The 15,549-nt window shown below is 40.8% G+C and overlaps 1 protein-coding gene across 1 annotated transcript in view; it reads right to left on the bottom strand.

The window, feature by feature from the left end:
* TANGO6 (transport and golgi organization 6 homolog) overlaps nucleotides 1-15,549 on the bottom strand; it is a 193,245-nt gene that overhangs the window by 82,404 nt on the left and 95,292 nt on the right. The window contains exon 15 of the mRNA XM_049622425.1: nucleotides 313-453. Within this exon, the coding sequence (XP_049478382.1) occupies nucleotides 313-453 (141 nt within the window). The remainder of the gene's footprint in view (nucleotides 1-312; nucleotides 454-15,549) is intronic.

The following is a 15,549-nucleotide window of genomic DNA, read 5'->3' as shown; positions in this document are numbered from 1 at the left end:
CTATTCCTTCCCTGTCTGACATTCCTCCTGCTGCTGCTCAGCCAGTGTGAAACTTCTCATTCCAGCTCCAACGAAAATCAGGCCCCAACATAGCTGAGGGGCGGAGAACAAGCAGTGGTAGGAAAACAGGCACTATTGCTGCCAATCCCTTAGTGGGCGTGTGGATTGTTGCTAAATCCTTGAGCAGGAAGTAGTTCATCTCAGCCCTGAAACTGTCCTCCCCTTGCTAGCATAAGAAACCTCCAAGGTACACAGACTTTGGTTCCGAAGCCATACTGCCTCCCACCATTTTCCAGGCCGTGGAAAACTCACCTAATGCCCTGACAACTCGCATCAGGACTTCCCCGACTTTCATTCTGGTCTCTGGTGTGTGCTTGTCTTTACCACCGTCATACTGAGCCAACAGGCCAAGCAAGATTTTCTCAGGGTACACATCTGAGAGCAAGGCAACCCCTGGGGTTAAAAATAAAAAGAAAGGATTCATTATGGTTTAAAATTGGAAAGCAAATAAACCCAGACAGCCTGTGATGGGATGAACACTGAGACACTTAAACCCACCTCTGTAATTCTACCAGGAAGGGCTGCCCTTTATTTGGAATGACAGCATAGTGAGTGCAGAGAACACGGGTCTGGGAGTTCAGACTCCTGGATTCTTCTAGTCTCAGTCCTATGTGTTCTCTAAGATCACTTCCAGCACTGGCATTCTATGATTTATGAATTCTAGACTCTTTTTTTTTTTTTTTTTTTTTTGAGAGAGAGAGACAGAGAGAGTGCAAGTGAGGGAGAGAGAGAGGGGGAGGAGGAGAGAGGAGGAGAGAGAGGAGAGAAAGAGAGTCTTAAGTAGGCTCCATGCTCAGCACAGAGCCTGACTTGGGGCTCAATCCTACCACCCTGGGTTCATGACTGGAGCCAAAATCAAAAGTCAGACGCTCAACCTGATGCTCAAATGAGCCACCCAGGCGCCCTTGGATTCTAGTCTCTTAAAGCAGAGGGTAGATGATTATACATTGTGGCAGGGATTCACAAGCAGCAGGAGAAGACTGGATTAAACACCCTCCAGAGAGCCCTCCAAGTCTGAGACTCTATGGTTCTATGACTAGTATTATTCCTGCCAAAGCACAGCAGTGCTTCCTGTCTTTGCTGCGGTTCTCTGTTCCAATATGAGTATTCTCTGTAAAACTGTCAACGATGAGAGTAATTTCCACAAGGAAATATCTTCAGAGCATTTTGGGCATGATCAGTAGGAGACCCATACTTATGGCTGAGTTCCTTGATCAGAAGTGGGGAAGGTCCTGCTCTTGAGTCTCTCTTCCAAGTATGGTAGTAGCCCCCCCTTATTCACAGGGGATATGTTCCAAGACCCGCAGTGAATGTCTGAAACTGCAGATAGTTCCAAACACTCTATATTCTATGTTTCTTCCTATACATACCTACCTATGAAAAAGTTTAATTAATTAATTTATTTTTTGATTTAATGTTTATTTATCTTTGAGCAAGAGAGAGACAGAGTGCAAGCAGGGAAAGTGCAGAGAAAGAGGGAGACACAGAATCTGAAATAGGCTCTAGGCTCTGAGCTGTCAGCACAGAGCCTGATATGGGGCTTGAACCCACAAACCATGAGATCATGACCTGAGTGGAAGTCGGACATTCAACCTACTGAGCCACCCAGGTGCCCCTAATAAAGTTTAATTTATAAATCAGGCACAATAAGATATTAACAACAATAACTAATCAAAGAGAACGATTGGAACAATTGCAATAACAATAACAACTGTCATAAGTGTTATGTGAATGTGGTCTTTCTCTCTCTCAAAATATCTTAATGTATTGTATTCGCCCACATTCTGCTTGTGATGACGTGAGATAATAAAATGGCTACATGAGCAGACGAAGTGAGGTCAGTGACGCAGGCATTGTGACAGTGTTTGGCTACTACTGACCTTCTGATGATTTAGTCAGAAGGAGGATTATCTGCTTCCAGACCACAGGTGACCGAGGCTAATTAAAACTGTGGAAAGGCAAACTGCAGATAAGGGGAGACTCCTTCACTTCCTGATTCCTTTTCCCATCATGCCAGTACCTCCTAGATGTGTAATCATTATCTGAGCCCCGCCCCATATCGAGCAAACTTTACACGGACGGAGAGAGGAGGGGATATATGATCTATGACAGAATTAGAAATAAAGCCCCTAGTCTCAAAATTATATAAATACAAATTGGGTTACTTGGGAAGAAAACGTTACACGCTTTTAAAGAATAGTGGGGAAGAAGAAAAGAAAAACAAAGGAAAGAAATACAGGTTTCAAAATATATCCGGGAAGAGACTGCTTCTTTTTACCACCTCTACTTCAACTACTCTGGTCCATTATTTCTGGCCTGTTGATTTCCTTTTTTTCCCCTCCAATAATCTCCTAATTGGCCCGTCTGCTTTTACCATTTACCTTCATCACAGCTGGAACCATCTGGCTAAACCAAATCAGGCCCCATCATTCTTCTGCCCAAAGCCCTCAATGGTTTCCCTCTCCCTTGTTTATGAGCAAACCCCATCTCCACCTGCCTTTGCTCACTCACTGACCTCTTCTTTTACCACTACTCTCCCCTGCTCACTATCCTCCAGCACCTCTGGCCTCCTCACTGTTCTTAGAGTAGACCACGCTGCTTCAGGTCTACTCTCTTCCTCTGACATCCCGCTCTGCCCAGGCTTCTCCTCCTACAGGTAGCCTTAGGGCTTGCTCCCCAAGCCCCATCATGTCTCTGCTCAAATATCACACTTATCACATATAAAATGGCAGCCTCCTTCTCCTACCACTCCTTATGCTTGATTTTTCTTCTTAGCACTATACACATTATATATGGCATTTGCTTATTTATCGACTAGTCTCCTCCTTAGAAGGTAAAATTTACAAAGTGAAGGATTTTGTTTTTTCCCTGCTGTAGCCTCCATGCCTAGAAGAGTGCCAGCACACAGCAGGCACTCAGTAACTATTTGTTGAATGAATGAATTAATAAAAGAGTTCAAAGATATAGTCTTGATATAAATTTCAGGAATTAAGAAAGATGGGGAAGGAGTAATAGAAATGCTTAAGAAATCTTTAATAATTTTTCATCTGAGTTTGCCAATCTCCCGTTTGAACTTGACATTCGTGCAGCCAAAGTCTACATACTATTTTCTATGTTGTAGGTTGTGATTCCATTCTCTGGTAAGTCAGATATACACAAAGGCAGTACACTTGCTAAAGGCTGCCTGTACCTGCTTCTTTTCTGCCTTCCCCACCCCTACCTTTTCATTGCTTCCAAAAAGCCTGGGAAGTCCCTGCATGTGGTCCTAAACACCACTTCCTTTATCTGGCCTCCAATCTTATAAAAGCAAAAGCTCTGCTCTTAAGGAAGTTTCAGGCTGTGACAGAACCTGAATCAGACAGTTCCCCTGTTGGCACAATGAGACACTGCATTTGTAGTTAGCTCTATTATGCAAAACGATGGGAAAGTTCTTGGATGTCCAAGATGAAGTTAAAGCTATCTTAGCAAAGGAAAAATGTCAGTGGCTAAGAAAAGATAAATAGAGGCGCCTGGGTGGCACCGTCAGTTGAGCATCAGACTTGATTTCAGCTCAGAGCATATGATCCCAGTGTCGCGAGATCGAGCCCCATGTGAGTCTCCGCGCTGAGCATGGAGGCTGCTTAAGATTCTCTTCCTCTTTCTCTCTCTCTCCCTCGGCCCCTTTCCTCTTCTCTTTCTCTCTCCCTCGCTCTCTTAAGAGAGAGAGGGAGAGAGAAAGGGAGGGAGATTGTTTACTAAGGGAGGGAAAGGAAACAGCTTCCAAATCTGAAGAATCCCAAAGCAAAAGTGAATTGGAAGTTGGTAACCGCAGTTCTGGGAGAATTGTACCACTGCTACATCGCAAGCTCTGGTAGGCACCACAGATCTACAGCAACCATAACTGCTTTTTCATCAGAAGTTCCCAAGTGAGAAATCTGGTGGATTTGTTCCCTTTTAGGAATACAGTTGTGACTTTATAATGGAAATCGGTGGGAAAATGGGGTCTGCTTAATAAAACTTTGATCTATTTCTAGCTTTTCTGAAAAACATTTATTACTGAAGTCCCTCCTACGTTGTTTATGCCTACTTCCTCTCATTAATCTTTAGCAGAGAACACATATTTACCTCTAACAACATTATCTTGCTATCTACTTCAAAACCAGGTGAGCTCTTGATTTCCTCTCTGTAGCAGGCAGAGATCTGGCTGCACATAGCATCTACTCTGTCTTCTGGTAGCAACACCTGATGGTCCTTTGGGAACTATCCTTTTCCTACACTTAGTCTAAGTGGTTTAAGTGGAGCCAACTGCCCACTTTCTCCCCCCTTCGTGTGTGAACTCATCTGGCCAGTTAGGACATTCTACCCCAAGCCCACATAATGATGGGCTCAGTAATGGGCAATGAGACTCAATTCTGGATCCCACATTGCAACTACTAGGACAAATAGGGTTTTGGGGTGTGTGTGTATTTTCCCTGTTGAAGTTATTAGCCTAGAGCTGCCTGTGGCCACTATGTGGAGAAAGCCCCCTCAAAAATACAGCCAACACAGAAGAGGATCAAGCCAAGAGAGCGAAAGAGAAAAGGAAGAGACCTGATAATCACACTTTGAGCCTCTGGATTCAACTGTATTTCCACCCACTTAGACTCTACATAAATAAATCAATAAATATCCTTTTATGTGTATGCCGATATGATTTTTTTTTCATCCAAAGGAATCCTAACATATCCTTCTTCAGATTTAAAAAAAAAATGATTTATTTATGTATGTATTTATTTACTTACTTAAGTACTTTTCCTATAATGCCAAACTTTTAATTCCACTAGGGAGCTTTTTTTTTTTTTTTTTTAAATTTTTTCAACGTTTTTTATTTATTTTTGGGACAGAGAGAGACAGAGCATGAACGGGGGAGGGGCAGAGAGAGAGGGAGACACAGAATCGGAAACAGGCTCCAGGCTCCGAGCCATCAGCCCAGGGCCTGACGCAGGGCTCGAACTCACGGACCGCGAGATCGTGACCTGGCTGAAGTCGGACGCTTAACCGACTGCGCCACCCAGGCGCCCCCACTAGGGAGCTTTAAATCCTTCCACTCTTGCATTAAAAGGTTGCCAATAGCAAAGCCTGGTTTCCTTGTTTCCCACAGTCCCAGGTTAGCAACTGTTTATCTTCTTGCTGCCCTGCTCCCCAGACTGCTGCCAAATGGCCCTCTGACTGTTTGAGTTTTACCGTCTAGGATACAGCTGCCACCTAGGAGTTTATAAATCCCTAGAGGACAAGGGCACCTCCCTCCTCACTCTTACACCAAGCAGCAAAGAGAATTACATATGATGGTTAAGACTGCAGAACAATTAAAGTTTAGAGATGAAATTTTGTGTGACCGTTTTTGTTTCTTATTTGAAAGCTCCCTGAATTTTGACAATGGAGGAAACACGGCCGTAACCTTCACATGACCCTTGGTCCCTTGCACTTGATAATTCCTTTGTAATTTGAAAGTGGGGTAACTTCTGGGTCAGCACAGGCTTCAAGGAAACATGACACATCAATCCTTTTGGCAAAATAAGAACCAAATGAGTCTGGGAGAGATACCTGCCCCTGCTCTGACTGCAGGAAAATGACTACGCACTTCAAGGTATGGTATAACAGGTAAGTGACGTAGAAGGTAAAGGTGAATCTAAAACCGGCTAGGGCTCATGAAAGTGTTCTGATCTGTATTTTCTGGCAAAGCTCGGGATATAAGCAAATTAACTCAACTGAAAAAAAATATTATTTAAAGTATATCATGCAACAAAATAGAGACAGTCAACTTTGTAAAATAACTGTGTGTTTCCCCCAAAGACTTCCCTTGCAAAGCCAGAAATGTATTCTAATCCCAACAGCACTGACTTCAAGATGATTCCTCAGCAAGCTGTTCACTGATTCTGTAGATCTTCAGCAGTAAAAATAGTCTAGGTATAGTCTTACCTTACACGATGCTCTTGCATTGTAGGAAAGATAGTTTAGCTCTGAATGTCTTTGCTGACTGGCTCTTTCCCAAGAATCTGCTAAGCCAATCTCCACTTTGAAACTAACCTGCCCCCTTCTCCTGGGCAGAGAACAACCTATCTCCCAAAATGCCCATATCAACCTGAAAAACCACCTACTCACTCAAACTTCTCAGGTACTTCTGAGACAAAATGGTAAGAAACATAAAACCCACATATTGTGTAATTCCATTTATATGAAATATCCAGAATAGGTGAATCTATAGGCAGAAAGTAGATTCAGTGGTTACCCAGGGCTGTAGGAGGTAGGGGGAAATAGGGAGTGAGGGCTAATGGATGTGGAGTTTCCTTCTGGAGCGATATAAACCTTCTAAAATGATTGTGATGATGGGTTCACACTCTGTGAATACACTAAAACCACTAAATTGTATATTTTAAATGAGTGAATCGTATGGTATGTGAATTATATCCCAAAAAGTTATTATTGAAAGTATGATAAAAGCTATTTCATATCTACCCTTTTAGGTTTTTAGAATAGAAGAAAAGGGGAGAAAATAATATATCACATCTTAAATATAAAGGGAAATCCACCTCCAAGAGCAAAGTATCCACTTACTTTTGTATTCAAACCTATTTTGGTTGCCCCTATATAGGGTGCGGGTGGACAGAAGGGGAAAAGGATTTGTCACTTGAATGGGAAAAAAGTCAAATATTTCACATTTCACAGAATCTGTCTTACAAGTGTAAGAAAATATAATACATCTAAAATTCTAAGTCCTGTGTTAAGCCAGAAATTCTATTCTCGGAATTTGTCCTAGCAGATACACAAGCACAAGGAGAAAATTACTTATGTACAAAATCATCACTCTACCACTACTGGTAAAGAAAAGACTGGAAACAAATTAAGTATTCATCAATAGAGGACTGATTAAGTTGTGGTCACTCACACAATGTGATACAGTGTATCCATAAAAAAATTTTAAAAAGCTTTTAGGGTACCTGGGTGGCTCAGTTGGTTAAGTGTCTGACTTCAGCTCAGGTCATGATCTCACAGTTCGTGAATTCAAGCCCCGTGTCAGGCTCTGTACTGACAGCTCAGAGCCTGGAGCCTGCTTCAGATTCTGTGTCTCCCTCTCTCTCTGCCCCTTCCCTTCTCATGCTCTCTCTCTCTCTTCTCTCTCTCTCTCAAAAATAAATAAATATTAAAAACAATTTTTTTAAATAAAAAATAAAAAAGCTTTTTAAGAACTGTTATAGAATAAATTCTAAAATCTACTGTTAGGTAAAAAGCAAAGTGCAAAACAATGTGTATAGAATTCAACCATTTCTATACAAAAGGAAACTATACTATAAAATATTCCTGGAAGGATACACAATAAATTAATGATATTGGTTATTTCTGGGGAGGGAAATGGGGAAAGATAGGAGAGAAAGTTGTTATTCTGTATGTTTCTACCTTTTGAACTTTGAGCTATGTAATACACTATCTATCAAATATAAATTTTAAAAATATAAGTTAAAAAATCCTACTGAAGTGACAATTAAGGAATAAAAAGGTAAAAACCCCAAAACAAGGACAAAGAGAATGGGATAGGTGTCAAAGGCTGAAGTCTGGGTAAAGAGAACAAAGATGGAATGACATAATGATACGTATTCGATACAGCTGTTAAATAATTAGGAAGAACTTAGCAATAATTACACAGAAAACTAAACAAATGTATAAGAAAGGAAGACTGAACTAGGCTCAGCAATGAATAATATCCAAGTAATCAACAGTAAATACAGCCCAATGATGTAGCCAAAAATCACGATGGGGAAAGGGCAGGAGGGAAGGGGTATGTACAGGTGTGCATGTGTGTGCAGGCATTAAATCCTCATCCAACACATGGAAAATGAGTAGATAATGTCCAAAGTTTGTTAAATCACAAGAAATATGTGTGAGCAATTTATTTATAAATAAGGAGGTAATCACTAGAAGAAACTACTTAAAAAGGGGTGGGAGGGGAATGGTTATCTCTGGGGACTGGAACTTCAAAGGGGAAAGAAGCAGGACAGGGGATAAGCTTTGTGACTCTTTACGAACTATGTTCAAATTAATAAAAGTAAGTTTATATTTGAAACTACAAAGAAGATACAATGCTATTAACCTGTAGAGGAAGCTCACTGTAAGAACAATAATGGGTAAGCGAAGAGGCCAGGCACAGGAGAATTTTCCTTCTGATTCCCAAAGATCATCACTAATCTGTGACTATCCTCTCTTGCAGCTCTACAACACAAAGATACAAAAGGCTAAAACCTGAAGGGAAGGAAAATACCCTTCCTTTTAGCAAGGTACTTCAGTTGTTACATTAGAGCCCTCTCATTATGATGAAAGCCAACAGTAATTTCAGCTCCAAGAATCCAGGAAGTTACACAAACTGGGGAAGTTGGTTATTAAATCAAGGAAGTGTGGAGAATTCCACTGGATGGCTGGTCTGTCTTTATAATTAGAGTAAAAGACAACGTCTAGCATGCCAATTCGATGTTAAGTTTCTCAACAGCTCCAAACCTCTGCTAAGTGTGGACAAGCCCCAACAAATTTATAAAGATACAATATGAGTTGGTGTTACCCAGGCCTGAAGAAAAAACAGGGTTAGACGAATAAACTGTCACAGTTAACACCTAAAGGTTTGTTAAGAACCGTACCTAGAGTCTATCTCTTTAAATCAGGATCTAAATAATACATTCGAGGGGCGCCTGGGTGGCTCAGTTGGCTCATTTAATGCTCCCAACAATCTTTTGAAGTAGGTATTATTATTACTCCTAATCCAACTCTTGATTTCAGCTCAGGTCATGATCCCAGGATTGTGGGATTGAGCCCCACATTGGGCTCCACGCCCAGCGCAAATTAAGATTCTCTCTCTTTCTCTCTCTCTCTCTCTCCCTCTATCCTTCTCCCTCGCTCATTCACTCTCTCTCAAAATAAAAATTAAGTAAAAAAAAAAAAAAGAATTTAAATAATACATTCGAACAGTAAAATAATGTCAACGTGTTTGCTTAAATTATTTTCTACTTCCCTGAGTGCCTGGGTGACTCAGTTGATTGGGTGGCCGACTTCAGCTCAGGTCATGATCTCGTGGTTTGTGAGTTCAAGCCCCATGTCGGGCTCTGTGCTGACAGCTCGGAGACTAGAGCCTACTTCAGATCTTGGGTCTCCCTTTCTCCTTCTCTGCGCCTCTCCCACTTGTGCTCTGTCTCTCTCTGTTTCTCAAAAATGAATAAATGTTAAAAAATTTTTTTTTCATTCTTTTCTACTTCCCATTTTGGAGGGGGAATGTTAAAAGGAGTGAATAATCTATATTTACTGACAGTTAACTATACTTAATGAGAGCCATTTGGATCAAAAAGTATTACTGCAATAAATAAAAATCTAATAGAAAAGACAGTAACATTCCTAACATTTACTGAGTGTTTTCAACATGCCAGTCCATTCTAATGACTTCTATATGCACTCATCCATTTAATGCTCCCAACAATCTTTTGAAGTAGGTATTATTATTCCTAATTTTACAAAGGGAGAAGCTGAGGAACAGATAGATGGGTGAAAAATATGACCCAAGATCTTTGGCATATGGCAGAACAGACGGGCAAACCTGCACTCTACTACGCCACAGCCCCCCCTAGAGGTCATGGAGAAAATAACTGCTGGAATAATGATATAAGCCCAAAGACAGCAACCTTACATTATTGTTTTATTTTTTTAGTTTATTTATTTATTTTGAGAAAGAGAGAGTGGGGGAGGGTCAGAGAAAGAAGGAGAAAGAATCCCAACCAGGATCACTGCTGCCAGGACGAAGTCCAACACAGGGCTTGAACCCATGAACTGTAAGATCATGACCTTAGCTGAAGTTGAACACTTAACGGACTGAGCCATCCAGGTGCCCCAAACCTTACATTTTCAAGTATATGCTCTTAGCCTCACTCCATAAAATTTACTTTCTATTCAACTTCAAGGTCAGAGGAAGGAGAGGCACTCTGCACACTGCATCCCAGAAGAGACAGGCCAGAATTCTCTACTGAGTCTAGTTGGGCTTCCTAGGGACTGCTTCATTCCTAGCTGGTATCTTTATTTAGCATGTCAAAAAGGGAGGTAAGTGATGTTAATGAAATTCACAAATGATTCTGACTTGAGATGCTGCTGACATTAGTGGTAACAGAGGAGCCATACAAAAGGAAATTGAGAACTTGGATTTTCGTGGGTTCCAGTTTTTAACCAGTGATTCTCTTTTTTTTTTTCTTCAATATATGAAGTTTATTGTCAAATTGGTTTCCATACAACACCCAGTGCTCATCCCAAAAGGTGCCCTCCTCAATACCCATCACCCACCCTGCCCTCCCTCCCACACCCCCCCCTCCCTCCCACCCCCCATTAACCCTCAGTTTGTTCTCAGTTTTTAGGAGTCTCTTATGCTTTGGCTCTCTCCCACTCTAACCTCCTTTTTTTTTTTTCCCCTTCCCCTCCCCCATGGGTTTCTGTTAAGTGTCTCAGGATCCACATAAGAGTGAAAACATATGGTATCTGTCTTTCTCTGTATGGCTTATTTCGCTTAGCATAACACTGTCCAGTTCCATCCATGTTGCTACAAAGGGCCATATTTCATTCTTTCTCATTGCCACGTAGTACTCCATTGTGTATATAAACCACAATTTCTTTATCCATTCATCAGTTGATGGACATTTAGGCTCTTTCCATAATTTGGCTATTGTTGAGAGTGCTGCTATAAACATTGGAGTACAAGTGCCCCTATGCATCAGCACTCCTGTATCCCTTGGGTAAATTCCTAGCAGTGCTATTGCTGGGTCATAGGGTAGGTCTATTTTTAATTTTCTGAGGAACCTCCACACTGTTTTCCAGAGCGGCTGCACCAATTTGCATTCCCACCAACAGTGCAAGAGGGTTCCCGTTTCTCCACATCCTCGCCAGCATCTATGGTCTCCTGATTTGTTCATTTTGGCCACTCTGACTGGCATGAGGTGATATCTGAGTGTGGTTTTGATTTGTATTTCCCTGATGAGCAACGTTGAGCATCTTTTCATGTGCCTGTTGGCCATCCGGATGTCTTCTTTAGGGAAGTGTCTATTCATGTTTTCTGCCCATTTCTTCACTTAACCAGTGATTCTCAAACACCTCCACTCTACCTGTTACTGCAAGTCCCCTAAATCTCTTATTCTACTATGCTCCCCAAATAAATAAAATCCAAAACAGCACCAAAAAGCTTAGAGTCCACCTTGTCAGACAGGGCTGCCTCTATTGAACACCTGTGGGTGACAGAGAGGAAGGGGTAAGGAAGAGAGCTGAGAAACACTGAGCCTCAACACCACCACAATGATCAAGCATTCTGTTGTATGTGCAGAAATATGCACAAAGCTGCCCTAATACTGGCTGAAGGCGTAAGTGAGGAAGGAAGGAAAAGAAAATAGCAATTACCGCTGCTTTGAGGGTAATCACTGCCCTACACATCCGAAAAACTCACATTTCAGCTGTTCCACGGTGAGAAATAAAAAAGCAGGATGCCATTTGTTTAATTCTCTTTATGTAGCTTTCCCAGAGTTAAAAAAAATACATTAACATTCTCTTTATGATATCAAAACATTTCCTGATAAGAAAAGAGGGGCTTCTAGTTTCCCATAAAACAGTGAATGGTTCTCTTTTAGCTGAATCTTGGCAAAAAATAAAAGTCTCTACATCTCCTCCAGATCCCAAGATGGGTGGTCCTGCAGGAGGAGTATCTACCTAAACCGCGGACTCATTTTCTCCTGTTTTCTACTGGCATTTCACCTCAAGCGAACGTGAGGAGAAGCTGCAGAATCAGCAGAGCTGATGGATGCGTCAGGTTCTCATTCCTTCCGAGGGAAGCAACGCCTCCCGGGGGAGTTGTTGCCTGGCCTGAAGCTCTAACAAGACAGGGCTGATCTCTCATGTTCTCCAGTGTCTCGGAGCTAGGGGACTTGCTCTGTGCTTTGGGCACCAAGCAGTGATACAGGCAAGATATAAACTCTAACGAAATGCTCCTTTTTTCCTTAGTTAAGCCTAGCAGAAGTCCTGATGAGATGATTAGGCAAGTCTGTGATAGGCACTCCAGGCTAGGACTTGCTTGGAAAGTGTTTGTTGTCAAATCAGTAACCATGACGTGTAGGACTTAAACTGTAGTTTCACATGGAAACCAGGCAGAGCTATTATAAACTTCACCCACAGAGCCCCTTCTCCTCTGATAAAGGCACATACACACATAGACCCTGCCTGTAATTTCTGGGAGTGACCAGACCTAGTCACAGACCCTCTAGGAGTCCACACAGCCCTCAGGTTAAAATCCCTGTGCTAAGTAGGACACCCATAAATAGAGGGGAAAGGAGAAACCTTTAAAAATTTGCTTGCGCAATCAAAATAACTTGACTGTTTTGTTTTGTTTTTTAACCCTGGTGGCATAAATAATGCATGGTCACAGTAAAAGATTCAAATACTAGAGAAAAGCAAAAGAAGAAAGTAAAATAAAAATCACCTTTGGGAGGTATGGGAGGGAGCACTGAGGAGTGAAAGTTAAGGGAAGTGAGTCTCTGTTAAGGTAATGAAGATGGTGTAAAATTGACTGTGGTGATAGATGCACAACTGTATGAATATACTAATAGCTATCCTAGTTGACATTTAAAGGGCATATTGTATGGTATATAAATTATAATCTAGTATTTTTTTTAATTACCTGAAATCAACACAAACATTTTAGTGCCTGCTCATTCATACACCATTCCTTGAATCAATCTCTCTCTCTCTCTCTCTCTCTCTCTCTCTCTCTCTCTCTCTCTGTCACACACACACACACACACACACACACACACACACACTCACATACAGTTTTCATTATGGACAATTTCATTTTATTTTAACAGCTTTCTTTTTTAAGGGAGGATGGGGGGAGATGGCATCCTCCCCAGATGTCATGGCTTTCACACTAGATCATTTGAAGTGGTCCAATGATAACCCTGAACACTTTAATAGTAATATTATTACATAGGACGGTAGAAACAGAAAGGATTTCTTTAAAATTTGACTTCAGTTAAAAAGAGGGAGAAATGAGGCACCTGGGTGGCTCAGTTGGTTAACTGGTCAACTTCAGCTCAGGTCATGATCTCATGGGTGGTGAGTTCAAGCCCCTCATGGGGCTCTGTGCTGACAGCTCAGATTCTCTGTCTCCCTCTCTCTCTCTGCCCCTCCCCCATTCACGCTCTCCCCACCTCCCCTCAAAAACAAACAAATAAACACTAGAAACAAAAAGAGGGAGAAGGGGAGCACTTGTCTGGCTCATTTGGTGGAACATGTGCCTCTTGATCTCAGAGTTGTGAGTTTGAGCCCCACAATGGGTATAGAGATTACTTAAACAACGAACAAACAAATAAAATCTTAAAAAAAAAAAAAGAGGGGGAACACAGCAAAAAAACACAAATCAGTTATATAAGAGCATATAGAAGTACTCTGCAGCTATGGCATGAATCATAATGTTTGGAAAACATCTTTAAATAAAGGCAATGGAAAGAATTTCCATTTCATGCATTCACCTATTAATAGTGTATTATGTGCCAGATACTGTTATTAAGTGATACAAATGTAATATGACAGTGTCCCGCTAGAGAAGGACAAATCAGCCAATGACAACTAAGAGCCTGTGCTGACAGCTCAGAGCCTGGCCCCTGCTTCAGATTCTGTCTCCCTCTCTCTCTGTCCCTTCCTGCTCATGCTCTGTCTCTCTCTCTCACAGATAAATAAACATTAAAAACAACAACAACAACACAAGACAGTGTGGTTAATATGGCAGGTTTGGGGAAAACGACAGCACAGAGAAAGAGGAGTCAAAAAAGGGTGTGGGATGGGGGTGGGCCTTCCTGGAGAAGGGACAAGTGAGCTGTGCTGCAAAAGGTACTAGATTCTTCAAGTGAGAGCTATGACTGGGCCCAAGAGGTAACTGCACTCAGTGTGGGAAAAATTTAATAGATCTTTTAGACAGAACTACGATAGGCATCAACCTCCTATTTACACTCTTAGGGTAGATTCCCCAAAGAGAAATAACGGACTCCAAGGGCATAAACATTTTCAAAACTGAATTCCAAATATGTTCCCATTAGTTTCCCTACCAAGAGTGCTCAAGAGTGCATTGGGCAGTACTGGATTTTCTCTTTAAAATATGTGTGTGTGTGTGTGTGTGTGTGTGTGTGTGTGTTTTGTAAATGGCATAAAAAGTTACATTTAATTATTATTTTAACCTACCTTCTTTATTAGAAAAGTCAAATATTTTACCAAAATCTTATTATTTTTTCTCTAACATGAATTGCCTATTTATTTTTTTATCCATTTATCTACTAGAGATTTTTATTATATTGATCTCTATGAGCTCTTTATGTAGTTAAGGCATTGACTGTTGGCTTGTCATTTTTGTAAAAAAAAAACACAGATTTACTGAAATATAATTCACATGCCATAAAATTCACAATTTAATGTGTATAATTCAGTAGTCTTTACTGTATTCACATGGTTGTGCAACCAATATCACTATTTAATTTCAGGACATTTTCATCACTCCAAAAAGAAATCTACCCTTTAGCAATCAGTTTCTTTTTCTACCCAGACTCCCCAGCTCTAGGCAACCTCAGATCTACTTTCTGTCTCTATAGAATGATGCTTGTCCTTTTTGCCACCAATTTTCCTGTAATCATATTTTGCGGTTTCATTAAGGTTATTTTTTACATAAGTGAGTTTTAAACTTTTAAGAGATCAAATTCATTAGTCTTTCCTTTTTGACTCCTCCATTGGAAACTATTGTCTCTCTGTGCTTCATTCTGCATTAATTTTTTTCCTTTCTACTTTGTGGTTCATTAATTCTCTCTTCAGCTGCATCTGTTGTAAAACCCATCCATTATGTTTTTAATTTTACTTATTCTTTTTTTTTTTTAAATTTTGTACTATGTTTATTTATTTTGAGAGAGAGAAACAGAGTGTGAGCAGGGCAGGGGCAGAGAGAGAGAGGGAGACACAGAATCTGAAGCAGGCTCCAGGCTCTGAGCGTCAGTACAGAGCCAGATGCGGGGTGTGAACCCACAAACTGAGATCATGACTTGAGCGAAGTCAGAAACCCAACCGACTGAGCAACCCAGGCGCCCCTACTTATTCTTTTTATTTTTAGACATTCTATTTGTCTTTTTCAAAATCTGCTATATCAGTTTTGATTGTTTCCAGTCTGTGAAGTTATTTTCAAGCTTATCTTGCATTTATTTTAATATACTAAGCGTGGTCAATTCATAATTTATCTGTGACAATTCTAATATCTAAAATCTTCTTGGGACATTGTTTCCTTGTGCTTGGGTATTTTGTGACTACATACTACTTATTATTCATAATGAAATGTAAAATAATTATTAATTAAATAATTATTATGGGTGAAGGGAATGGAGAGTTATTACTTAATGGCTACAGGATTTGGGGTGATGAAAATCTTTTAGAAACAGA

This window comes from Panthera uncia (genome assembly GCF_023721935.1).
Source record: "Panthera uncia isolate 11264 chromosome E2 unlocalized genomic scaffold, Puncia_PCG_1.0 HiC_scaffold_20, whole genome shotgun sequence".
Lineage (NCBI taxonomy): Eukaryota > Metazoa > Chordata > Mammalia > Carnivora > Felidae > Panthera > Panthera uncia.
The sequence above is the reverse complement of the archived record's forward strand: the minus strand, read 5'-3'. Positions and strand labels throughout refer to the sequence as shown.